Source organism: Mus caroli, chromosome 2, assembly GCF_900094665.2.
Source record: "Mus caroli chromosome 2, CAROLI_EIJ_v1.1, whole genome shotgun sequence".
Taxonomy (NCBI): Eukaryota; Metazoa; Chordata; class Mammalia; order Rodentia; family Muridae; genus Mus; species Mus caroli.
The window spans coordinates 121,483,517-121,510,814 of record NC_034571.1 but is presented as its reverse complement, the minus strand read 5'-3'; the positions used below and the strand labels follow the sequence as shown (position 1 = coordinate 121,510,814).

The following is a 27,298-nucleotide window of genomic DNA, read 5'->3' as shown; positions in this document are numbered from 1 at the left end:
GGACAAAAAGTAAGAACTGTTCTGGATGGCAGACACCAAAATGACATCACCAAATTCCTTTATTTCTTGGATAGAGTTATACTATGTAGATCTTAGGCTGTCCTTAAATGAGAAATCCCCTGGCCTCAGCCTCTGTAGTGCTGTGATGACAGGCATGTGTTGCAAATGCCATGCCAAATGCAATAGTTTTGAACCTTGTTAAATGAACTTTGTTTGAATTCTGGTTCTAAAAATACTAGGTTAAAAAAAAGACGTTGGGGGCAGGGTGTGTGGAAAAGTTAAAAGACTGATTAGGTGATATTAGAGTATTATTTTTTCTCTGAAGGCTGGTAGTTTTGTAAGCTCTTAACAAAACATCTTCAGCTGGGCGAGGTGGTGGACACCTTTTATCTCAGTACTTGGGAGGCAGAGGCGGGTGAATCTCTCAGTTTGAGGCAGCCTTGTGTACAGATTGAGTTCCAGGCTAGGCAGGGATACATAGTGAGACCCTCTCTCAAAAGCAAACAAAAAGGGAGCATCTTTAGTTTTTAAATTAAGATTATTTAGTAGCATTTAAATATTTTTAGGATTGTGGCAGACTATATACACACAACATAAAATTTATGCTTTACACCATTTTAAGTGTTTAATTTAGTGGCACTAATAGGGGAAACTGTATTCCTTTTTTTTCCTTCTTCCCCACCCCCCTAGTTTTCCTGCTTCCTCTGGGCCTCTGCTGGCTCTGGGCTGCTCTAGCCTCAGGAAACTGTTTTCTAAACATTAATTCAATGAGAGCATAGAGTCTGAGATCGGCTGAGTCACTCAAGCTCTCCCATAGTCCTTGCTTCTGTAAGATGCAGGGTTTGCACAGCCTGAGCTGATGTTTGTATCAACTGAGTCCTTTGATTATTTTGTTTTCCTTTCTCTTAAGATTTAATTGTAAACATAAGTCTTCTTAGAATATGCAGCAATTGAGTGTTCTAATCTTACTTTTTGTTACTCTTGCTCAGTTCCATGGTATGTACGTATTACTGTGTGTGTGTGTGTGTGTGTGTGTGTCAGTACATCTATATTGAGCTGAGGAAATGAACTATGTAAACACTTTCTGATGCCATTAGCTTGTGGATGATTATTTAGATGTAATTTTCTTAGACAAACATTTTGTTTTGATTTTAGGCATTGTGGTGTGACTTCATTATATCACAGGATAAGTCTGAAAAGATCTATAGTAAGTTTCTTTATGAAATTTTATTTCCCATGATTCTAAGCATTGATCTCACTGTGTGATACATTTATAAGCAACTCTTATTCACAGTGGTTCAGTACATTTTGCATAATGTATCGAACTTCTGGTGTTTGGATTGAACTGCTTTGCAGGAAAATAAACAACCCATAAATCTTGTACTCTTTCCTTTCAGAGAGCCATGAACTAGAGAAATGCATATGTATATTACAGAGTTCATGTATGAACATGCATAGCATAGACGGGAAGGATTATATAGCTTCCTTACCTTTTCAGGTAAACTCAGTGTTTTAAATTTTTGGGTGTGTTTTATCAAACATATAATTATGTGTAACAGATTTTTATGTAGTTCTCTTATATGTAAAGGGTATTAGTTTTTACTTAACTGAATTTTAGTAGTTTTAGTTCACCATGTGACTATCCTTTCCACAAAAATATTTTGTAGTGAATTATGAAATATGAGATGTTTGTCAGTTTAGTGATGTATACAAAGTCATGTTGACTCTATTGTATCAGGCATATGAATAATATTGGCCTTTTTGTATCACATCATCTTTTAGTGCTCAGGGCTGTTACAGTGTGTTGATGATATCAGCCCCAGTTTCACTTTGAGCACCTGGTTTGTGGGTTTGACTTTTGTCTTAGAGTTGCTTTTTAAAAGTCATAGATTTTTGAAATACTGTATTTTGTGATGTTACTTTGAAAGCCCTCCGTAAATTCAAAGAGAATGTTGTGTTATTCTGTCTGATTTTTGCTTAAACTGTTGTTTTCTTACTTCTGTTCCCCCACTCTCTTATTGATAGGTGGCAAATGTTTGGGCCACTAAATATGGCTTGCTGTTTGAACGATGCAGTTCTTCACATGAGGTGCCTCCAAGTCTACCTAGGTATTCATTTTATTCTGTTCAGAATATTATTTCTTGGGCCTTTATAGTGTTGATTCTGAAGTAAACATGCTAACCAAAATGTTTGGGCTGGTAAAGATATCCATGGTCGCATCATCCATATTAGAGCATTGTTGTTCCAGGTTGAGCTCAGCTGTGAGTACATACTCAGACTCCATTGCTCTGTGCTCTCCTAGCTAACACTGAGCAGTGGCTGAAGAAGGACAGGATTCAGTTCTTAGCTCTGCCATGTCTTCATTGGACTACTTTGGACAGATCATTATCACTTTCTTAGTTTTCATTTTCTTACTTGTTTCAGGACTGTTCTTAGTTAGCTCTCGGGATCTCTGCACTCGCACAGGGGGCCCAGTGTCTAGTAAGTGCACAGTCAGTGGTGGATGTCTATTGACAGTGTGCCTGCTGAAAGGAGGAATGTGCAGAGCTAGCACAGGGTGCAGCAGCAGACGTTTGCTGTGTGAGAACTGTTTGCAGATTTTCATCTCTGTGTTGATAGAAAAGCCAGTTCTCCTCTTTAACTTTCTGAAAATTTTAGACTCATTTACTTGAAGTATTTTTATCTTCTTTTAAAAAATGTATCCATTTATGAACAAGTTTAGGAGGCTAAATTTCTTGGCTCCTGTAATCCACTGCAACTAGGAGAGATAAGGGAATGCTTATCTCATACCGGCTCTTCTCTGGATTCTATCATGTGATGGCTGCTCTTTGCATACTTTCCCCTGGACATAGTCAGTTTCCTTCTCTATGTGTGTATGCATAGAATTATTACAAGAAGATTTTAGAACTAAATAGAGGATGCCTTGGCAGACATATGTGAAGAATTTAGAAGGTTACTTGTTTAGACGGTGGCTGTGATAGAATGCTGACCAGGGTTGAGCGAGGAGGGACTTACTCTGCTTCCCACTCTCAGCCCTTTGTTCAGGGAAGGTGTGGCAGAGCTCCTGTTAGGAGGGCTGTGTGGCAGAGGCTCCAGGAAGTAAAATGAGGGATTGGAAACAGGGCTGGCCAGTAACCTAAGACCCTATTTTCTCAAAGGCCCCACTGCCTCCTAAAGCAGTGCTACAGTTGGGGACCAAGTGTTCAAACATGAGCCTCTCTGGGCATTTAATGTTCATGTGGTATCTAGATTTGCAGTTGCTTGTTGGTACCGAGGTGCACATAGTTACCTTGTTGGTGATGGATTATGTATTTGTTTATTGCTAGAGAACCTTTGCCTACTATGTTCAGCATGCTGCACCCACTGGATGAGATAACTCCACTTGTTTGTAAATCTGGAAGTAAGTGCACTTTTTCATTCTTTTATGTAAGCTTGCTTTGACATTGAGGGACAAAGTAAAAAAGATGTTTATTTTAAAAGTGACTTGTTTTATTAGAAGGTAATTTAAGCATATTATAAAAGTAACTTATTGAAAGCAAGAACAACAGTTATCTCAGCAAAGCCAAGGTGTATATATCACTGAGGGACACTGATATTTGTTAATTTGCTTGTAGGTGTCTGTCCTTTAAATTAAATAAGAAAATGGATGGTACTTGGATGAACTAAAGTTTTCTCTTTTTAAGGGAGCGTTCATAGGTCCTGATTGCTGAGTACATTTTATTATTTCACTGTCTTTGTTGACGTTCCTGGGGTTTGCACTTTGAGTATTTCTAACGTATTGCTGTATTCTTGGCTTTAAGTTTAGGCTTTACAACACACAAATAGGCATCTACAAATAATAGAGTGAAGACTAGAAGGACATTTAGAGTCTTTGGTTATTTTACTTGTACATTCCAAGTACCACTGAAATGTTACCTTCTGATCATGAGTCCAGTAGCCACTGGCTAAAGCAAGCCTTTGTCCTGTTCTAGGAAATCACACAAGTTCTCTTGAAAGGTTGTAGCAAAAAAACAAAACAAAAAACAAAAAAAGATTGTTGATCATGTAGGATGTTATGAGTAGTATATAAAATTGTAAGCATAGTATATAAGCACAGTAAAATTGTAATTAGTTGTCATGGTATGCACCTATAGTCACAGCTACTACTCAGGCTGAGTCAGGAAGATTGCTTGAGACTAGCACTTTGGGGGCAGCCTGGGCAACAGGGGAAGATTCTCTTTCTCTCTCTCTCTCAAAATTTTATTATAATTTTTAGTGTGTGTGTACCCAAGTGTAGGTATGTGCATGCACATGAGTTCAGATGTCCACAGAGGCCAGAAGATAGAATTGGATCCTTGGGGTGGAAGTTAAAGGTAGTCGCAAGCTTCTTGACATAGGTGCTGGATCCTCTGCAAGATCACCAAGCATTCTTGATGGCCCAGCTATCTCCAGCCCATTCCTCCCTCTCCTAAAAAGAAAAGCCCTCTAACTTTAGGATCCCACTGTGTAGACTTCTTAACTCTGTGTAGAGTTCCAGGATGGCCTCAAATTTGCAAGAGATCTGCCTGCCACTGCCTCCCGAGTGCAGGGATTAAAGGTGTGTGTTACCATGCTTGGATAGTTTTATAATTTCTTTATAAAAATTTTTCTATTTCTGAAGAATAATCATGTTTTTTACATTTCCTAATATTTTAACTGAGAATGAAACTGTCAAGGATATGGAACCTGGTTTGTGATGTTATAGAAAAATAACTGGGCTCGGCTGGAGAAACTTCATTAGTAATTAGTAAAACATCGTTCACCATTTCTGGGTCATTACAGAGGACAGAATAGAACCAATGGGCAAGTCAGACTCTATCTCCAGCAGGTGATTGTAATCTCCCAAGAAGTTGATTGTTGCCTGGATGTTTTGGTGCGTGCCTTTAATCCCAGCACTTGGGAGGCAGAGGCAGGCAAATGTCTGAGTTTGAGGCCAGCCTGGTGGTGTATATATATTGAGTTCCAAGATAGCCAGAGCTACATAGTAAAACCCATTCTCCAAAACAAAACAAAACACCCTTTGCCTCTGGCTGATGAATTTAATAACGAATCAGGACAAATCTTCAACATTTGAGATGTATGTGTGTCAGAGTGGAACAGTCATTATGTCTTGTTTAATGCATTTAAAGAAGTTGACAATTTAAAATTTAAAATGTGTTGTCAGTTGCATAACACTGAATGAGTTTTGTGCTTTAAAATTAGCTTGGTTCTCTTTCCTTTTAGGAAAAATGAGAATATTCTTCTTCAAGAACTCATTTTAAGACTGTAAACCTGCTGATATTCTGTCCCTGGTCATTTCCATTCTGATTTTTAGGTCTTTTTGGCTCATCACGGGTGCAGTATGTTGTAGATCCAGCAGTGAAAATTGTGTTTCTGAACATTGACCCCTCCATTGTCATGACCTATGATGCTGTTCAGAATGTGCATTCTGTGTGGACTCTGCGGAGGGTAAAGCCAGAGGTGAGGGTGACTGATCATGCTGCTTCCCATGACAGATAGCAAACCCTGAACACTTGCACTGAGCACTTTGAGATCAGTTGAGTTTCTTTGGTAAAGAACAAGCCCTTTGTTTTTAATATCTGCCATCTACATGCATTTTCAAGGTAATTTCAAGCAAAGTACCTCTTTGTTCTGATTGTTTTCTTATTTTTCCCATTCCTTTGACTTAAGGAAGAGAATGCTGTTTTAAAGTTCCCTGAGCAGGCAGGGACCCTGCAGAACGCAGCTACTAGCAGCTCCCTGACAGCACATCTCAGAAGCCTCTCCAAAGGCGAATCCCCTGTGGCTTCGCCATTCCAGAATTACTCTTCCATTCACAGCCAGAGCCGCTCAACCTCTTCGCCCAGTCTACACTCTCGGTCGCCTTCCATTTCCAACATGGCGGCTCTAAGGTGGATGTCTGTCTTTGTTTTAAACAAGATAACTGAAGCAACAGATACCTGCTATTTTAGCTCTCTTATATTTTGAAGGACTTAAGTTTTCTATTGACAACTCTTGGATAGTTTTTAGGGGGAACAGGCAGAAACCCAACTATGACTACTATTGACATATTGACTATTGACATAGGTGTACATGGATGGTCCTGTATGGACAGTTTTGCTAGATTGTGTGTGTCTGGAAGTACAGCAACATACTTTAGACCTTTTTGAATAATGAATAAATTTCATATCTATACATTTACAACTGAAAATGAGTTTATTCTTCAGAAAATATAGTTCAAATATTCATTGTGTCGTGTGTGTGTGTGTGTGTATGTATGTGTGTGTATGTGTGTATCTCCTTTCTGGGTAGCCTTGACTGTCCTGGAACTCAGTATGTAGATCAAGCTGGCCTAGAACTCAGATTTGTCTGTCTCTGCCTTTTGAGTGATGGGATTNAAGCCTTGCTCCCTTATGCCTGGTATGAGTGCATTTTAACACAGGTTCTAAATACAGTTTTAGGCTATCATAAAATGCGTTAGTTCAAACTGTTGAAATAGCTATTCAATTCTGAAAATGTGTATGTCACTAAGATTGTACCGTATGTACTTCCTGTGTGTGGGAGTGGAGACTGTGTGTGGGAGTAGAGACTGTTGTTGGCATGGGTTAGAAACGCAAGCTGCTTATCGTGACACCCTCTCCCTGGTTATTTTGCAGTCGTGCTCACTCTCCTGCCTTAGGTGTGCACTCTTTCTCAGGGGCGCAAAGATTCAACCTTTCAAGCCACAGTCAGTCACCAAAGAGACACAGCATTTCTCACTCTCCAAGTGGCAGTTTCAACGACTCATTTTTGGCACCAGAAACAGAGCCAATTATTCCTGAGCTGTGCATTGATCACTTATGGACTGAGACACTTCCAAATATAAGGTTTGGTGGATATAATTTTATATTCAAAGAAAAATATTACTAGTGCTTTTGGAAGATATCTGGTGTTATGCCTGGTGGTTTAGCTCAGTGGTAGAGTGCTTGTCAAATATGTGTGAATTTTAGGTATGATATTAGCACATAATCTATGTAGAGATACATATTTATACCACCTTAATTTTAGAAGAATAAATTATTGATACTAAAGTGATCATAAAAATGTTTTGTCATCAAATATTTCTTTAAGATAGTAATCTTTAGGGCTGGAGAGATGGCTCAGTGGTTAAGAGCAGTGGCTGCTCTTCCAGAGGTCCTGAGTTCAATTCCCAGCAACCACATGGTGGCTCACAGTCATCTGTAATGGGATTGGATGCCTCCTACTTGTGTGTCTGAAAATAGCTACAATGTAGCTGTTTAAATAAATAAATGTTTAAATAAATAAACCTTAAGATAAAGATAGTGATCTTTGAGGTTTGAGGTATTTGAAGTTTTGGGGTAAAACGTCTATTTCTGTAGTGTTACAGTTAGGCTTCTATTGCTGTGAAAACACATCATGACTACAGCAAAACTTAGGAAGGAAAGCATGGCTTGCTTTAGGGCTTGCTTACAGTTTCAGAGGGTCAGTCTATTATCATGTTGGTGTGAAGCAGACAGACCTGGTGCTGGAGCAGTAGCTGAGAACTTTACATACTGATACATAGATAGCAGGAGGGGGAGCAAGACACTGGGCCTGAAGGAGGCTTTTGAAACCTCACAGCCCATTTCTAGTGACACACTCCAACAAGGCTAACTACAACTCCCAATCCTTCTCTGAAGGCTCATCAACTGGGGACTAAGCATATAAATTTGAGACTGGGACAGGTTAGATTGAGGTGAGCCAATCTCATTTAAACCATCACATGTAGATTCAGTAATTTGAGATTTTATAGGATTTTTTAGTAGATTTTATCTTTGTGTTAAATGTCAGCTCTAGGGGGCTGGAGAGATGGCTCAGTGGTTAAGAGCAGTGACTGCTCTTCCAGAGGTCCTGAGTTCAATTCCCAGCAACCACATGGTGGCTTACAAGCATCTGTAATGGAATCTAATGTCCTTTTCTGGTAAGTTTTATTTATTATTTATATGAGTACAGTGTTGGTGTACTCATATAAATAATAAATAAAACTTAAAAAATACAATAAATGTCATCTCTACTTTTTGAGAAATAACTCTAATCTTTTTATGGCCTCATTGATAATTTGTTAATTCAGCCACATGCCAATGTGTGTGCTAATTAACGAGGTAGTTTAGTAATTGTCCAACACAAAGCTAAAGGTGGTGACACTGGCGCACTTACAGTTCTGCAGGTAGGGTTTGGGAAGGATGGTCACAGTGGGTGCTGTGATCCAGAGAGTGTGAGTCACAGATATTCCTGTTTGGCTTTGTGATGGGAGGGGACAGCCTGATAATGAAGAGGTGTGAGAGAGATTGCTTTGTGGGCCTGCTTACATGTGCATAGGAAACAAAATCAGCAGCACAGACTGTAGGTGAGCTGAGGCAAGAGAGGTAAATCAGGATTTAAAGAGTATAGTGAGCTCAAGCTCTTGAGGTCCCTGGGAAGCCTGTGGGGTTCTGTTAACTGTGGACTTGTTAGGTGGATGCAGGTGTGTAGCGAAAGCTTTCCCTGGCCAGTCTTAAACATGTATTCACTCTTCACATCCATCTCTCACTTCCTAACAAGCTGAAGCTGAGGACTCGGGAGGTGGGTGAGGAGAACTGCTAAGAGAGATAGGAAGTGACATCGAGTGAGAGTAGCAACAGGGACATCACAGCACATGCATTCCTAGAGGGAAGTAGTGCCGGTATTTGCAGGTGAGGTGCAGTTTGACCCTGACTTTTGCTCTCGGAAGTGTGTTGCCAAGAGTTAGCTCGCTTACCTTAGGCTTGGGGAGTCATAGGGAGGCACGGGACAGTAGTCAAACAGGACGAGCGGAAGTGAGCTCAGACTTAGAGAAGCTTGGGGTGCTGCCTAAGGGTATTTTACATCCTTTCAACTATGGAATAAAAAGTAGTCTCTGATTTTCACCAAAATTTGTCACTTTGTATGTATAAAAGATGAGTGTTTTTTTGTTTTTGTTTTTAACCTAGCCACGTAACCCTAACCGTCACTGTGAGTAAAAATGGTTGTGTGGTTAGATAAAAAAGAAAAAACACACTTATCCCTTGACACCCCCATCTCCCACTGTGGTGTGTGTGTTATGTGCGTGTGTTTACGTGTTTGCTTGCATGTATAGTTGCACTGTATGTACATATGAAGGTCTGGAGTTAATATCAGGAGTCTTCTTTCATTTTTCTATACTTTATTTATTGAAGCAAAGTCTCTTAATTGAATCCCGAGTTGACTGGTCTGGCTGGCCATCCTGCTCCTGGTACCCTGTGTCTCTGCTTTCTTTCTTTTTTTTTTTTTTTCCGAGACAGGATTTCTCTGCATAGCCCTGGTTGTCCTGGAACTCATTCTGTAGACCAGGCTGGCCTTGAACTCAGAAATCCGCCTGTCTCTGCCTCCTGAGTGCTAGGATTAAAGGCGTGCACCACCACGCCTGGCTTGTGTCTTTGCTTTCTGAGTACTGTGTTTATACTTGGACTGCACACTAACCGGATACTTAGCTGGGTTCTGGGAATTCAAGCTCCAAACCTCACATTTGCATGACAAGTGCCTACTAGTTGTGCCATTTTCCCAGCCCTCCACTTAACCCCTTGTATCATTCTCTTTACTCTGTAGTCTAGTGTAAGGCCTAACATGAGAGCACTTGAGTAGGCTGTAAACAAGTAGAGAAAGCATTGTCTGTAGAGAGAAAGGACATGATGGATAAAAGAGGGAATCTGAGAGTGGAGAGATTAGTTTTAGAAGTGATAGTTTATCACATACATAGAACATGAAGTTTTTGTGTCTTGGTTATTGGTTGATCCAGAAAGTATTTAGCTTTCTTGTAAAATGTTTTCAAAGATTTTTAAGTTATTGAGGTAGATTTTTCGACTAATACTGACAGTTTAATATTGTGTCTACTTCAGAGAGAAAAATTCTCAAGCCTCCAAGGTATTTATAACGACTGACCTGTGTGGACAGAAGTTCTTGTGCTTTTTAGTGGAGGCCCAGCTTCAATTACGGTAAGTGTTTCTGTTTCCCATTATCTCTGAAGAAATTTAGAGCTGGTTCCTTCTCTCCCTTCTATTTGTCCTCTGTAGCCTTATGGAGAAGCAGGTTATATATCATAAATTAACTTGTATCATGATTTTTTAGTAAATTTATAGCGGAGTGTAACCGCCACTCACCACAGCGTAGGCTTAGACATTTCTATCACCATGGAGATTCTTCTGGCATTTGCAGCTAGTCTTGCCCTGCTCCAGTCTCAGGTAGTCCTTCTGCGGGGCCTTCTGCCTTGGCTTTTGTTTGTTTGTTTGTTTTTGAGACAGGGTTTCTCTGTGTAGCCCTGGCTGTCCTCGAACTCAGAAATCTGCCTGCCTCTGCCTCCTGAGTGCTGGGATTAAAGGCGTGGCAGAAGGTGTGCACCACCACGCCTGGCTCATGTATGTTTTTAATATAGTTTTTTTTTTTCCTTAAACTTTGTGTCCTTGGCTGGCCTGAAACTTAAAGAGAGATCTGTTTGCGTCTGCCTTCCAAGTGTTGGAAGGCAGACCAACCTTTTCACTTTTCACAGTAATTTTTCCGACCCACCCTGTTGGGACACATCTGAGGACTTCCTCAGTGTTACTACACTGTGCTCATTGTATAGATAGGCCACGTTTACCTGCTTATCGATTGATGGAAAGTTTGTTGACCTCAGTGTGTGGCCCTGGATGTCCAGAAGCTCTGTGTAGCCCAAGCTTGCTTTAAAGCACACAGACCTGCCTGCCTCTGCCTCCTTCTGGAGTAAAGGCGTGTGCCATGATGCCCACTTGCTTTCACTGTTTGACCACTGACTCAGGAACCTGTGGGCAAATATCTTTGTATGGACATAAGTAATCCTGCTTTTCTTGGGCAGGCATGTGGCAGTGGAAGTGTTGGATTAACTGATAAATTCAAGTTGAACGTTTCAGGAAATTGGCCGGCTGATTTCCTAATAGGCTATATTGTTTTGCATTTCTTCCTCTAGTGTGTGCGGTTCATGTCTCTCTCCTAAACCGTGTTAGATGTTGTCAGCATCTTTGGTTGTATCCACCCTAATGAAGCATCACATGATTTCTATTTATATTTCCTGATGCTTTTTTAAAAATGAATTATTTTGCATGCATGTATGTTTTGCCTGCATGTATGTCTGTGCATGCCTGGCACCTTACAGAAGAACATGTCGGATCCCCTGGAACTGGAGTTACAAATGGCTGTGAGTTGCTATGTGCATGTTGAGAACCAAACTTTGTTCCCAAGAACAAGGTTGTCTGGAAGAGCAGTTAATAATCTTAACCCTGAGCCATCGCTCCAGCCCCTCCCTGATACTTTGGATATTGATTATTTTCTCATGTTCCTAATAGCCACATACTTACCTTTATAGCAGTAATACCTCGTCACGTGTTTTATTTGCTCACTTACTTCCATTTAGGAATTACTATAGCTTACAGCAAGTTGCACAATTCTAGAGAGGCCCTTCCTTCTATGTCCTGAAGTCTGTCCTCCCTCACTATACGGTCCTATGGATTACACCCAGACTGTCAGTCAGGCTTTACCTGCTGAGCCTTCTAGCTCCCTGCATGCACTTTTTTTCTCCAAAGTGGTAACTATAGCATGCTTTCAACATCAGGAAACTGGTATCAATATAACCCACATATCTTTCTTTTGTTTTACATGTATTTATTTGTGTATATATTTATATGGATTCAAGCAGTATCTCATATCTGCAGATTTGCATAATAGTCATAACATCCCATAGTATGTCTTCTTGCTCTCTAATTATAGTGAACACAGACAACCCTCCCCCTGTGCACCTCCTTCCCCCCACCCCTCTGTGTGTGTGTGTGTATGTGTGTGTGTGTGTATCCCTGGCTGTCCTGGAACTGGCTATGTAGTCTGTGCTGTCCTTGAACTCTCAGAGATCTACCCACTTCTGCTTCCCAAGAGCTGAGATTAAAGACATACACCACAGCCCCCAGCCTGCAAGACACTCTTACAATTCATGTTTTTGTTTGTTTTGTTTTGTTTTTCTCTTCATATTTAGCTGTGTAAAGTTTCAAGAGAGTAATGACAAGACTCAGCTTATCTTTGGCTCTGTCACCAACATACATGCAAAAGACGCAGCCCCAGTGGAGGTGAGCACACAGTGAGACTGTTATGCTTTGTCAGAGTCATTCTGGAAAGTGATGGGAATTTACTCAGAATACAAGAGAATTGTTTTATTTTTATTTTATTTTATTTTATTTTTTAGAAGATACACACCATGCTGGTCCTAGAAGGCAATGGGAACCTGGTGCTGTACACAGGAGTGGTGCGGGTATGTTGAGTTCCAGAACAGCAGAGCTGCATAGTGAGATCTTGTCTCAAGAAATTAAAAATAAATACATAGGTAAATAAAAAATATATACTAAAGAACAGTGAAGGAGATGTATGAGCATTATTTCTATCTTTTTTCTATTAAGTTATTATTGTTTTTAAGGCAGGGTCTCACCTAGTAGTACAGGTCTTAGGATCCTTCTGACCTGGCCAGCCAGGAGCTTCAGTATGTTTTCTGAATGCAGCTGCCACCTGCTTCTCCACTCTCTCTCCACGTTATCCTGGCATTTCCAGTAAACTGCCCCTTGATTTTATTGTTAGTTTTGTGCATATATACATGTCACTAAAGATCAGTTTGTTTACTTTCCTTGTTTTTGAATTTTTATATAAAGGAGTTATTATATATATGACTCTTGAGATATATCTTACTAGATTTTATATACTATCTTTATATACTATCTTCAGCTTTTTAAAAAAATTGAGTTATATATATACACACACACACACACACACACACATATTATTTATTATATATATGAGTATACTGTAGTTGTCTTATGTGCCTAAACATATAACTTAAGGTGATGAAGTCACTGACACCTTCCCCCTCATCTTTTTATTCCTCAAAGGTGGGGAAAGTCTTTATCCCTGGACTTCCGGCTCCTTCCCTGACAATGTCCAACATGATGCCTCGGCCCAGTACCCCGCTCGACGGTGTTGGTACTCCAAAGCCTCTGAGTAAATTGCTTGGATCAATGGATGAGGTAAGAAGTAGTTATTAGAGCCTTGTCAAATGTTTATCATGTTTTGAAGAAGTTGGTCTAGTATTAGCTTTTTCCATGGCTAACTTAATTTTAGGTAATATTTACACTTAAATTTTTTTTTTTTTTGGTTTTTCGAGACAGGGTTTCTCTGTGTAGCCCTGGCTGTCCTGGAACTCACTTGTAGACCAGGCTGGCCTCGAACTCAGAAATCCACCTGCCTCTGCCTCCCGAGTGCTGGGATTAAAGGCGTGCGCCACCACGCCCGGCTCACATACATGTTTTTAAGCACAGGTGGGAGATATTGCTTGCTGACCTCCTTTGTGCTGTGAGAGGTGTTCTTTGAAGGTGTGGAGAGGTGAAAATGATACATTTTTTAAAGTATAAAGATCTCACAATTTCTCATGATGTAGTAGATATGTGTTTTGTGTAGGAAATTATAATTTAGGGTTGCTTATTAAGAGTTATAAGTGTGAGATGGCTCAGCAGTTAAGAACTGGCTGCTCTTCCAGAGGACCTGGGTTCAGTTCCCACCAACCACATGGTAGCTCACAACTGTCACAACTCTAGTTCCAGGGGATCTGGCGTCTTTATATCAATGCATATAAAATAAAATTAAATTATTTTAAAAAAGTAATAAGTGAGGAATAGAAGCCAAGCCATTAATGCTCCTCCACTCACTGAGCAGAATCTTGGACTGAATCATTTTTTTTTCCCATTAATTTATTTATTTGCTTTATATCTTTGTCACAGCTCTCTCCCTAACCCCACCTCCCATAGTTCTTCTTCCTACGCCCTCACTTCTCCTCTGAGAAGTTGATACCATGGCCCCTGTCGCCATGGCATCAACCCTCCCTGGCACATCAAGTCACTGTAGGACTAGGCTCATCCTCCCGTTGAGGCCAGACATGGCGGCCCTGTTAGTGGAATGGGATCCACATGCGGGCAACAGAGTCAGGGACAGCCCTGCTCCAGTTGTTGAAGGACCGACATGAAGAGCAAACTGCACTTCTGCTACATATTTGCAGGGGGTTGGGGGCTAGGTCTAGCTCATGCTTTCACTTTGGTTGGTGGTTCAGTCTCTAGGAGCCCCCAAGGGTTCAGGTTGTTTGCCTCTGGGGGTCTTCCTGTAGGGTCCCTATCCCACCAGGTCGCTCAATCCTTCGTCAGACTCTTCCACAAGACTCCCGAAAGCTCCCTCTAAAGGTTGGCTGTGGATCTCTACATCTGTTTTCATTGGCTGCTGGATAGAGCCTCTCAGAGGACAGTTATGCTAGGCTCCTGTCTGAAAGCTTAGCAGAGTATCATTAATAGTGTCAGGGATGGGTATCAATTTGGGTCAGTCATTGGGTGCTGGCCTAAATCTTGAGGGTAAGAAGGGTAAATAAAGGACCGTGAATTCAGGGCAAGGACATGAACACAGGAGAGTTCAAAAGACTTTTTCTGAGGCTGTTACATGTTGTCCATGCTGGCCTCAGACTTGCTGTATGAACTTTAATAACCTTGAGCTCCTGATGTCCCTGCCTTCAGTTTGTCAGTGCTGAGATTACAGTATCCACTTCCATGTAGCTATATCTTTTAATCCATGTATCTCCGTCGCTTAACACATAAGTTAAAGATGCAACAGATCTGTGGAATGAGTAAATAGTTATGTTGGGTGGAACAGAACAGAGAGTGGGATGGTAATAGGTAATAATAATAACTATTATTTGAAAAATTTCTACACGCTAGGCACTGTCTGCTCTATCAGTATTTTCCTATAACAACTTTACTGATTGGAAAGATACTTGGTCCTCACTTTATAGGTGGATGCTCAGAGGTACGGAACTTAGTTGTCTAAAGTTAGAGAGCTGTTAAGTGGTAGAACTGGGATCCACACCCTAGTAATGTGTTTTTGAAGACAGTGAATGAAAAGACATTGCTGAGTGCCGTTCCCCTGGCATTGTAGGATTGTGAGAGAGAGGGTTGAAGCTAGGAAGGTCAAATGAAGTCTGTGTCTACAAGAGAGAGCAGGAGGGTCTGAGCTTCATGTGGGGAAAGGAGGAGAGTGGCATAACAGGGCTGGAGAAGTGTGAATGAGAGTGTGCGGGCCAGCAACCTTTATTCTCCGAGGCTATTGAGTGCTACTGAGGAATGAGGCTGAGTTCTCTGAGCAACTTAGGCTGGTGCCTGTGCTCACCAGACTGGAAAGCCTGGTGACAAGTGGTCTACATTTGAAGGATGTCATAATGTGATATGTATGCATGCTGTCAGTCAGATGCTTTTTCTGTGAAGAACTTGGCCTGCTGCAGGGCTGTCATTACTGGAACAGAATGATCGGAATCATCAAACCATATGCAAAAATACAGTTCCTTGTCTGTAATCTCAAAGTCTTTTCATATGTGTTGTATTGTGACTTTTTATAGGTGGTTCTATTGTCTCCAGTTCCAGAATTGAGGGATTCTTCAAAACTTAATGATTCTCTCTACAATGAGGATTGCACATTCCAGCAGCTTGGAACTTACATTCATTCTGTGCGAGACCCTGTTCATAACAGAGTCACTCTAGTAAGTCCTCCTCCAGAGGGTGGAGCATCTGACTGATCCTCCAGAGGGTGGAGCATCTGACTGATCCTCCAGAGGGTGGAGCATCTGACTGATCCTCCAGAGGNAGAGGGTGGAGCATCTGACTGATCCTCCAGAGGGTGGAGCATCTGACTGATCCTCCAGAGGGTGGAGCATCTGACTGATCCTCCAGAGGGTGGAGTAGCTGGCTGATCCTCCAGAGGGTGGAGTAGCTGACTGATCCTCCAGAGGGTGGAATAGCTGACTGATCCTCCAGAGGGTGGAGTAGCTGGCTAAGGGTTATTTGTCTGGTACTTCCAAAATGAAAACGAACATTTCTCGTGATTTTAAACATTTATTGTTCTATAATGTGCATATGTGTATGGGTATGCATTCATGTGTTCATGACATGAATGCTCACAACTTTGGAGTTGGTTCTCTGCTTCCATCTTCATGTGAGCTGTAAGAATTGAATGCAGGGTGCCAGGCTTTAACTGCTGAGTTACTTTGTCTTTCAGATAACCTTGACATTTTTAAAACATGCTATCATTTTGTACTATTTTACTTTAATTCTGTTTCCCGAGATTTCTATATTAAACATTTACTGAACCCAACCCCAGTTGAGGAGCTGTGGGGAATGGATGGTTTCTGGGGGAGGGAAGGCCAGTTTCCTTTAAGGATGTGACCTTGGTAGGATGACCACCCATCCATCAGTGGATTCTTCACATCTGAGAGTTTATGGGTAGCATAAATTGGACTTGATGGGTTGTTAGGAAGAAGGAGAGAGGACAGGAAGTTGGGGGTTGGGAAGTAGGATCTGCGAGGAGTTGGGGGTGACTATGATAAAAGGACATTATATGAAATTCTCAAGTAGCTAATAAGAGTATGTAACAAGTGTATTTAAAACAAGCACATTTACTCCGTCAGTTCACATTGCTGTGTTTTTGTCTTTTCGGAGAAAGTCACTTTTGATGGTGTTGGTGTCTCGTAGTGTTTGGATAAAAGCATTATTAAAAGAATTTTTGAAAGTATTTTACAAAAATGCATATTTAGTTAGAAGCGTTCATTCTCATTGAAAATTATAGCAGTTCATTTTACTATATTTTTGCCTTGTCTGGCAGAGAGTAGTAAAAATTGCCATTTTTTTTTTTTAAAGCTTTTAAAAACTTAGAATGCTTAAGCAGTTTTTTTTTTTGTTTGTTTGTTTGTTTCCATTCTTTTCGCTAGGAACTGAGCAATGGCTCCATGGTTCGGATCACTATCCCTGAAGTGGCCACCTCGGAATTAGGTACTGTGCAGTCTCAGTTTGTTTACTACACTGTTGATGGGGACAGTTTCTGGTCTCTTTGTTGTTGTTGTTGTTGTCGAATGCAGTGCCTGTGGAGGCCAGGAGAGGCTGTCAGAGCCGCAGGCTGGAGGTAAGGATGGTTGTGAGTTGCTATGTGGTGCTAGAAATTGAACCCTGGTTCTCTACAAGAGCAGCCTGGGCCCTCGACTGCTGAACCAACTCCACCCTGCGGTTTCTGTTTGTAGGAGTGAGTCCTTTGCAACATCTGGTTTATTCTTGTTTGTTTTCAGCTAAATCATGCCCTTTGGGTTTTCTAAGGCTTATAGCCGTATGCTTCTAGTCTCTCAGTGTCTGCTCCTTCAGCAGGTTGATGAGGCTGTGCTGCTAAAGATGGTGTCAGTGACAGTGGTGCTGTGGAGCCATTTTGTCCCAATAGTGAATCTGCTGTTTACAGCAGGCAGTCCCCTTGGCTCTCTTCACTGTGGCTGATTTTTACACCAATGATGTATCATAACTAAGAGCAGTATATATTAGATAGTGTTCGCCCTAACCTACTTATGGCATGGTGAGGAAGACATTGTAGAGATTACAAGTTGCAGTTTTAGTTGACAGGAATGTTCACTCATTGAGAATAGCTTGTAGCATCCCTAAACATTCCTGTTAGTAGGTGCCTGTGCTGCATGTTGAATCTACTGAAGGATTTAATCCACATTTTATATAAATTTATTGGTGTAGAAATTAGATATTTTTTGTTTTTGTTGTTGTTGTTGTTTTGGTTTTTTTGAGACAGGGTTTTTCTGTGTAGCTCTGGCTGTCCTGGAACTCACTTTGTAGACAGGCTGGCCTCGAACTCAGAAATCCGCCTGTTTCTGCCTCCCAAGTGCTGGGATTAAAGGCATGTGTCACCACGCCCAGCTTTGTTTTTTGTTTTGTTTTGTTTTAAAATTAGATATTTTTTATGAAGTAAACTTGATTGTTTAAAGTAGGACAGTTTTGAGAGTGAGAAGGGAACAGTTATTTCCTGGAGCAGTGGTTATTTCTGGTGAACTGGGCTATATGCTCACTTTATTTCTAGTCCAGAATTAGGGATCTGACAGCTAATCTTCAGGTTTTCTGTGAGCCCTGTTGGATTCAGTAGTTAGTTTAAAGTGATTGATAGTGGTGAGGTAATGTTTGTGCCCAGTGTCCTTAGTGATAGTTTCTTTTTTTCGTGGCTGGCCTTGACATGGTAGCAATTTGAACCTTCCCATTTGAAAGGAGGCAGGAAGTACATACTAAAGTCAGTGTTTGCTTTTAATAGTGCAAACGTGTCTGCAAGCAATTAAGTTCATCCTGCCAAAAGAAGTAGCCATTCAGGTGCTCGTCAAGTGGTACAATGTGCACAGTGCTCCAGGAGGACCCAGCTGTCACTCGGAATGGAGTTTATTTGTGATTTGTCTCTTGAACATGATGGGTTATAACACAGACCGCTTAGCATGGACCCGAAGTGTAAGTAACTACAGTTGTTTTCTTCATTATTCTGTTTTCTTCATTATCCTGTTAGAAATGCAGTGCTTGTATAACTGGCTATATAACACTGAGAGAACCTGACAAACTTAATAATAGGTAAGCCTTAGAATATGTCGGGATAATACTAAGGCCTGTTGTCCTATATACCATGAATCAAATACTTAGTAGGTTTTGAGTCTTTATTAAAAAATCTGTTTAAGCACATTTTACCTTTTTTTTCTTTTCTTTTTGTCTTTTTTAAAGTCAAGGTCTTGCTGTGTACGTAGCTCAGACTGGTCTTGAATTCACCACATTCCTGACTTTGCCTTCCAAGCTGGGATTGCAGTTGTGTGTTACTGATGCCTGATTTTGACTGTTTCTCGGTTATCTTTGTAAAACGATGTAACTAGACCTCTTGGTTCTGTTGGTAGGTGAGGCAGAGAGGTCTCAGCCTTCGCCTTAGAACGCTGTTAGTGGTGTGAAGCCCAGCCTTCTGTCCGTCATTTCTGCAGGATGTGCAGATGGTTCATGACGCACCAGCAGAATGTCTTCAGGGTGGGGGTGCTTGTTCTCCAGTTCCTCAGTGTGGGGCTCAGAAGGCGTTGCTATGGATTACTTAGCCCTTTGTACCCCAAACTCAGACCTATTCACCTATGTGTTTTCATCTTGTGTTAGTACTGCCATTTTTTAAAAGCTTTTTCTTCTTCATTATGAAAGTTATTTTTTTCACTGAGGAAGAGTTGGAAAATGGAAGAAGCAAGTGATTATCTTCCATTCCTTGGAATAGCTGTTGTAGACACTTTTAATCATGCCTTTTATATAAAAATGGTACTGATAGAAATTTTGCAAATCTTTAAATTTTTTTCACAGAACCGTTCATTCCATGTTATCATATGTAAACAAATAGCTAGTACTTGGGCCTTATTGGAACGTTGCCTTATTTTGAGTAATTTGCCAGTTGTTTTTACACATATCTAGCTGTTTCTCAAGAAATGAATCTTTAAGACATTGGGCCAGATGACATTTAGGAGTGTCTAGTCAGTGTCCTTGCTAGCATTGTTAAGAAGCACTGCCATTCCCACGTTGTTGTCTGTGATGCAATGACCCTTTGCTACAGCAGAGCAGAGCTGCCGTGTTTCTGTGCAAGTGGGAATGGTTTTGTTTCCTCAGGCTCTCATTGGGTAAGCAGGAATCAAGTATAACTCCTGAGGTTTTGACCAGCTGTTTGTAGCTTTTTGCTTGTTTTTGGTCCCTTCTTAGTTTAGTAGTCTGATAAAGTCAGGTTACGTTAGTCATGCCTCTGGCTTAGAATCCTTCAGAGACTTCCTACCTTCTTCATGATATAAGCTGTAAAAGTACTGCCTCAGTCTGCTACCCTAGGCCTAGGCCTGGAGCTTCTAGACTCCATACAATCTCATCTAGACTTAGAATGTTTTCATTCAGCCTCTGAGACTTAACTGCTGAATAAACTCTCTCTTTCTAGCTCTTTCTGGCTGTGGCTGGCTGGTCGACACAGCTGTTCTGGCTCTCACTACTTCCCAAGCTGACTAATTTAATCTGGTTTCTTTTTCTGTCTTTCCTGAATTGCTCTGCTTGGCCTCATACAAATGTTGGCAATATGTTCTTAATATGTAATAATCTTCTGACTTCTCATTTTCTGGCTCTTTCTGTCTTCACCTGCGTCTATCTTGTTCTCTCTTCAGCTTGTCTCTGTACAGCTTTCCTGGTAAAACTGCCTTGTCCCCTCTCCTCGCCCGCATTGCTCCCTCTTATAGCTTCCCTTTCCTCTCTCTTCTCATGAGACCTGGACATAGTTTATTCTGTCAGATCTTTCTCTGATTTGTCACTCAGACTGCCACTCAGTTAGACATCACTTTTTTTTTTTTAATTTATTTATTATATGTAAGTACATTTTAGCTGTCTTCAGACACACCAGAAGAGGGCATCCAATCTCATTATGGATGGTTGTGAGCCACCATGTGGTTGCTGGGATTTGAACTCAGGACCTTTTGAAGATCAGTCAGTGTTCTTACCTGCTGAGCCATCTCTCCAGCCCTTTTTTTTTTAAGTTTTATTTATTTACTTCTCGTATGTGAGTACACTGTCTCTGTCTTCAGAGAAGAAGAAGAGGGCATTGGATCCCATTACAGATGGTTGTGAGCCACCATGTGGTTGCTGGGAATTGAACTCAGGACCTCTGGAAGAGCAGTCAGTGCTCTTAACCACTGAGCCCTATGTCTCCAGCCCTAGACATCACTTTCAAACATGAGGTGCTTCCTTCTACAAACTAATTTTAGTTTCATTGTTTGAGATTACAGATCTGTTCTATGGGTGTGTCTATAACTACTCCACAACTAGAAACAGGGTTTTTTCCTTCAGTAAATAACACAATCTTGGGATTCACAGTGCAGTCAAATATCCGGCAACCAGCAGCTGTTATGGTTATGCAAAGAATTTTAAAATAAATATTTATGAGTTAGTTTTGAATTTTTAGAATTTTGTTGGAAATTACAGTTTCCAGGTAACTTGATTAAATGGCACACTAACCACGTGAGTTTCTGTTGAGTGACAGTCCTGAGGATAAGGTTGGGAGTCTGCTTTATTTTTTTGAGACCAAAGCTTGGGATGAAATGGTCCTTAGTGGCCATCTTGTTTCTTGGTGCTCATTTTCTCTTTGCTTTGTCCAGACTTGTTTGTTTGCTTATGTTTTCATTTCTGTGACATTGTAGAGAGTGCTAATGATTCCTTATGTGATTTTTTGGTATTCTTTGGTGTAGATATAATTTGTATCATCAGGAAGTAGGAAGAGCAAGTCCGAGAGAAAAAGAAATGACCATTATTGTACCTATGAGCCCAGGCACTGTACTGACTGCTTTACATACTGGATTTAGCTCCAGGAGCACTTAGGAGAGATTTATATCATACTTCCTGGTGAAAAAAGAGTGTCAGTGACTTTCTTCAGGTTCTGTAATTGGCAGAATAGAATCCTAGTCCTTAAACTGACTAGTTAACAGCAATAAAGTCACTATTTTTGTCTTCTGTTTTGGGGTTATGTTTCAGTTTGACTTTGAAGGATCACTTTCCCCAGTCATTGCACCCAAAAAAGCAAGGCCTTCTGATACTGGATCTGACGAGGTAAGCATTGTTATTTCTTGCTAATGTTATTGGTCTGTAAAGACTTGTCTAATTGTATATTCAGATAATTTTGTTATTGTTCTTTATCCTTTCCTGTATTTATTTTACTTCTAAGGTTATTTTGAAGGATAGAATCTGTTATGTTTTCTGTTATTTATTTACTTTTGTTTTCAATCATGTAAAATTTTACTATAAGTGTATATATTTTGCAGAGTTAAGTGTGGGCTTCTGGATATTTTATTGATAATCGATCAATTATTTGACAGCATTTGCCCTTTTATGTATCATTTCTTTGGCGTATTCATTTTGTACTATCTCTTTATTTGTAATCAGTCCTTTTTTCCTTTTCCTCAAGCAAGCCCTGACTTGAATTCTTTGACCATGTGTTAGTTGTACCTGTAGAATTTGTTATAAATGAAATAATCCTGTATTCCAGTATATATAAGGTTTCTTTCATTCAGCATAATATATAGTCAGCCAGCCAGTTGTATACTCTTTTTATTACCAAGGAGTGAGTCTCTATTGTAGTTTGTTTTGCATTCTTTCTGTTGATGGTTATGTTAGGCTGTTTCCAGTTTTGTTTTTGTTTTTGAGTGAAGATGCCTATGGTGTCATAGATGTAACCCTTGTTGGAATTTCAAGTGATTTTAATCACCTGATGTGAGTTCTGGGAATCACACTCAGGCCCTTTGCAAAAGTAGTATGCATTCTCCATCCTCTCCAGCCTCCTGCTGTTTTCTTTATTACCACTTCCAAGAGCTTTTATGTAATAATTGCTGTCATTTTTTTTCTTCTTCTTAGGACTGGGAATACTTACTGAACTCAGAGTACCATCACAATGTTGAGTCTCATCTTTTGAACAAATCTCTCTGTTTGACTGCTTTGGAAGTTTCAAATGCAAAGGATGAAGATTTTTCGCAGAACCTCAGTCTGGATTCTTCTACCCTTCTCTTTGCTCACATTCCTGCAATTTTCTTTGTTCTTCACCTGGTTTATGAAGAGCTCAAGTTGAATACTCTAATGGGAGAAGGAATTTCTTCTCTTATTGACCTCCTTGTTCAGTTGGCAAGGTAGATGTTAGAACACTGCAAGCAGGCCTTAGAGGACTTCCTATGATATGACATAGGAACCTCGGTAGAAAAACTCTCCAATCTTCCCTTTCCCGACCACCACAGCATTGCCTGCAAACATAAAACTGTTGATACTGGATATGTGTGCACCTTTAGCATTCTGGGATTTTTAGTTTTTATCTCAGGATTCAGGGAAAGTCACAAGAAGCAGGGGTGACTGGCTGTGGGCTTTCTGTTCTGACAAGCTGCCTGGCTGCACTCTTGCCTCTGTATTCCATAACAGTGTCCACATTTACGTGTTGCTTTCCCATGGGAAATTATGGTTATGGGTGAAGTGCCAGGTGCTTGTTCTGCTCTGGCATTGGGGAGCCTCAGAGGGAGCTAGACAGTGGTAGAGCAGATGCCAGTGTATGGCAAAAGTGGCCCCAGTGCTGCAGCTGTTTTGCTGTGGTTCTCTGCAGGGAAAGGCGGCTCTCACACTATACAGCCTTGTTTGGGGAAAGGTGGCTCTCACACTATAACACCCTGTTTGGCACTGTACTCCTGAAGTCATACTTAGTATTGTTTGGATTTTCGTGACCCTTGGTGACAACTAAGTTAAAGTTGGCATTTCAACCTCTTAATTAAGATGATAGCACATTTTCTGACTTCTGTGGTACTGAGGATCCTGAAATACTTTTCTGAAACATGGCGTGCTTATTTGATGGTCCATTTCCCTAATGACAGATCATTGCTATCATAAATTCCATTTTGTAATTTAATTTTTCTAAACCCTGATCATGGCTTTCTAAAATACATAGTACCCGTCCCTGTAACTGTGACTGGCCCAAACCTTTGATTCTTCTGCCTCAGCCTTTCAAATTTTAGGATTTTCATATGTATGCCACCATGCCCTGAATTTCTCACATATATATATTATTTATATACACACCTTGTAGTAGCCAACAATAGTGGCACATGCCTGTTATCCTTGTGCTTGGAAAACTCTGCTGGAAATGCTGTACCTGAGGGAGACCATTTTAGTTGAGGAAAAAACAAAACAAAATAAAGCAAAATGACACAACAGTCAAGAAGCCTCAGAGTGAGCTAGGTAGTGAGCCTCTGCTTTCTGGGAGAAAGTATTGTGGTCTGTGGAGATGACTTGCATAAGATTATAACAGCCAGCAAACAACAGGAAGGAACGAGGTAGTGCTCTATGTTGAGTCTGACCTTCATAAAATGTGTCTAGCCAGAAGGTGGGGTGTGTGTACACCAGGTACAGAGGAAGGTACTCTAAGTCCCAAACTTTCTCATGCCTGTGCTTTCTGGATGAAAAAGTCAGCGGAAGGAGGCCGTTAATAGACCTTTGTCTGTGTCTGTGTGCTCTTAATGTTCTAGGGACTTAAAATTGGACCCTTACTTGGACCATTACTACAGAGATTTCCCAACTCTTGTCAAAACCACTGGACAAGTGTGCACCATTGACCAAGGTGAGTGTTGCCACCATTTCAGGTCTTCAGCAGGTAGGCATTTTGGTGTGTCTCTCCGGGAAGAGCAGGAGATAGACATCTTACATCTTTTTTTAGCCAAGCAGTTTTGAAATGGAAGCATTTGACCTCTGTGTAGAAGGAAGCCACAGCTTCTTTACCCATTCCAAAGCTTAGATAGCCTCTAATGGCAGAGACATGAACCTTCTTCACCTGTGGTGTCCAGTCAGTAGTAGCCAGTGTCATATATTTACTTGGCTTTAATTAGCAGTAAAAGTTTAGGTCCTCATTGCACTAGCCACATTAAGATACTTAGTAGTCACATTGCGCTAGGGGTTACCATGCTGGACAGCACCAGTGCAAAGAACTCACAGCACCGTTCTTCCAGCCTAGACTTGGACTGAAGGGGCTCAGAGAGCAGAGCTGAGCTGAATCTTTTGTGTCCCTTTGTTTTTTCATCTTTATAGAGGTAGGCTGGGTGAAAGCTAGGTTCTTTAAAAACGATTAAAAAAAAAGACTTTTGTGTATTTTTTACATGTGTATGGTGCATATGTATATGCGTGTGCCATTACATATGTGTGGAGTGCAGAGAACAACATTCTGGAGTCAGTTGTTTCCTTCCACCATGTAGACATAGGGATTGAACGCAGGTTGTCAGGCTTGGTGGCAGGTCCCTTTACTGAGCCATTAGGTCAACTCTTGGCTAGTTCTTCATATGCTTTGTAAATGATGTTGCTAAATTTTATTTACAATGGAATAAAATAGAAGTAATTTAAATTTATAAATAATGTAATCAGCTATTTACTGTGACAAGAATATGATTCATTTTGGATAATATTGAAAATATAATTCTTATAGTTTGAAAGGATAAGTATTATGACCATCTTTTTTGTCTTAAATGTGTGTGTCTTTATAAACATTTTGTGTAATTTTAAAGGTCAGATGGGATTTATGCATCATCCCCCATTTTTTACTTCGGAGCCACCAAGTATTTATCAGTGGGTGAGTTCATGCCTGAAGGGTGAAGGGATGCCGCCCTATCCTTACCTTCCTGGGATTTGCGAGAGGAGCAGGCTAGTGGTCTTGGTATGTATTTGGAGTATTGACTGATTATCTTATTTCTTTAACTCTTCATACATACAGCACATACACTATTCACACACAAATTATAGTAAAAATCACATTGTTTCTTTCCCCCCATACAGTTCTGTACATTTCAGCAGATAAATAGTTTTATATAATTGCCATTTTAGTTAAAATATTGAACATTTGTAGTAAGAGTTTTGGAGAGGAGGAGTACCTTTCTCGAATCCTCTAGGTTGTTGCAGGTGCCACCAGATACTCGCTTCTGTTGCTCACAGACCACTACATACATGTTGCTGCCCCATAGTTTGCTTATCTGATAGCTGGTTTGCTTTCAGTTGTTGGTGGTTATAAGTGCTGATATTCTAAGTGATATTCTAAGTAGTCACACACAGGCCTTCACATCAACGTACGTTTTTATTTCCTTAGGCTGAGGACTGAGGACTGGGACTAATGGATATACACTAAGTGTACACTTAGCGTTATAGAAATTGCCAACTATTTTCCAGAGTGGCCGATTGCTTCCCAGTGCCTCCTGCAGTGTTAAGATACTGTTTCCTTGAATTCTTGTCCATTATTGACACTTGACACTTCAGTTTGGCTGATCTGTGGTCATACCTCACTGTGCTCTTAAATTGTATTTCCTAGTGACTGTGGTGATGTTTTGAGGTTTCTGTTGGGGAGTTCTGTTAGAATGTGATTTGCTGCTTCTGTCCTGCTTTGTACTTTGTGTCATTGTTCTGCCAAGAAAGCATTTCTCTTTCTTGTTTTTTACATTGCATCTTACCATGTAGACCAGGGTAGTCTTGAACTGGTGATCTTGCCTCAGCATCCAAACTGATGTGATCCTGGGGCAGTACTACCACCCCTGACGTCGGTTGAGTTTCGTTACTCTCTGGATGTCCGTCTCTTTGGATGTCCCCTTTGCAGTTGTGCTTCTGTCAGAAGTCTGTTGAGCATATTGTTTCCTTTCTGAACTTTGGGGAAACATTTCCTTGGCTTACTGATGTGTGTGCTTTCCACGTCATTGTCATTGCTATAGCTTCATAGTAAGCCTGAAGGTTAGTTTGTGGTACTCTTCCATTGCTATTCTTCTTAGAAGTTGTCTTAACCTTTGCCTATTTTATAATTACTTTACGTATGGTTATTAAAAGTCCTGGTGAAGTAGTTTTCCAAGATATATATTTATTTTTGGAATGTTGTCCATCTTGAATGGTAACTGCAATCCTCAAACTTGGATATAGAATCACAAGGCATTGCTAAAGTTGAGTTCCTCACTATATATGCTTCTGTTTCTTGATGTTGGTACAGTATGTATATAGGCCTGTTAGGGAGCTTTCCTGAAATGGAGTCTTCTCAGGCAGACAAGGGACTCTTTTTTTTTTTTTTTTTTTTTAAAGATTTTATTTATTATTATATATAAGTACACTGTAGCTGTCTTCAGACACACCCGAGAGGGCGTCACATCTTATTACGGATGGTTGTGAGCCATCATGTGGTTGCTGGGATTTGAACTCAGGACCTTGGAAAGAGCAGTCAGTGTTCTTACCCTCTGAGCTATCTCACCAGCCCCAGACAAGGGACTCTTAACTACTTTTATCCCCTCTTTTGAAAGTTAGAAAACTGTAAATATCTCTTCATCTTTCCCTTCGCTGTTCTGTTCTGTTCTGCTTCCTGTTGAACAGTGCCTTCTCAGTCCTCCATGGCTTCAGGTAGGGGTATGCAAGGGTGGTTCTGTGTGTTTTTTAATTCACATATGTAGTCATCACCACCATCTTTCTCTATGATTTTTTTCATCACCCAAATTAGTTTCATTTCCTGTTTTTATGATAAAACACCCTGAGAAAAGTATCTTAGGGGAGAAAAGGCTTATTTGGCTCACAATTCCAGGTCCATCTCTGGGCAGAAGACAGAGTGTCAGGAAACCGAAACAGCTGGTCACATCACATCTACAGTCAAGAGCAGAGACCAATGAATTAATGCATATGTGTTTAGTTTGTGCTCTCATTTTACATGGTTTGTGTTCCTCTGCTTCAGGAATGGTCCCACTGAGAATTGCATCAGATAGGGTAATCAGCATAATCCCTCAGACATTCTCAGAGGCTAATCTAAGTCTGGATAATTACAAATGTGCCCAAAGGCTTGC

The 27,298-nt window shown here is 40.6% G+C and overlaps 1 protein-coding gene across 1 annotated transcript in view; it reads left to right on the top strand.

Annotated features, from left to right (window-relative positions):
- The window catches only part of Anapc1 (anaphase promoting complex subunit 1), a 77,498-nt gene that overhangs the window by 6,735 nt on the left and 43,465 nt on the right, over positions 1–27,298 (top strand). The window contains exons 4-21 of the mRNA XM_021182343.1: positions 1,156–1,207; positions 1,398–1,498; positions 2,026–2,108; positions 3,327–3,400; positions 5,333–5,478; positions 5,689–5,909; positions 6,654–6,863; positions 9,909–10,004; positions 12,047–12,137; positions 12,254–12,319; positions 12,948–13,082; positions 15,485–15,625; positions 16,850–16,910; positions 18,211–18,398; positions 21,459–21,533; positions 22,335–22,603; positions 23,981–24,072; positions 25,007–25,155. Coding sequence (XP_021038002.1) covers positions 1,156–1,207; positions 1,398–1,498; positions 2,026–2,108; positions 3,327–3,400; positions 5,333–5,478; positions 5,689–5,909; positions 6,654–6,863; positions 9,909–10,004; positions 12,047–12,137; positions 12,254–12,319; positions 12,948–13,082; positions 15,485–15,625; positions 16,850–16,910; positions 18,211–18,398; positions 21,459–21,533; positions 22,335–22,603; positions 23,981–24,072; positions 25,007–25,155 — 2,250 coding nt within the window. The remainder of the gene's footprint in view (positions 1–1,155; positions 1,208–1,397; positions 1,499–2,025; positions 2,109–3,326; positions 3,401–5,332; positions 5,479–5,688; positions 5,910–6,653; positions 6,864–9,908; positions 10,005–12,046; positions 12,138–12,253; positions 12,320–12,947; positions 13,083–15,484; positions 15,626–16,849; positions 16,911–18,210; positions 18,399–21,458; positions 21,534–22,334; positions 22,604–23,980; positions 24,073–25,006; positions 25,156–27,298) is intronic.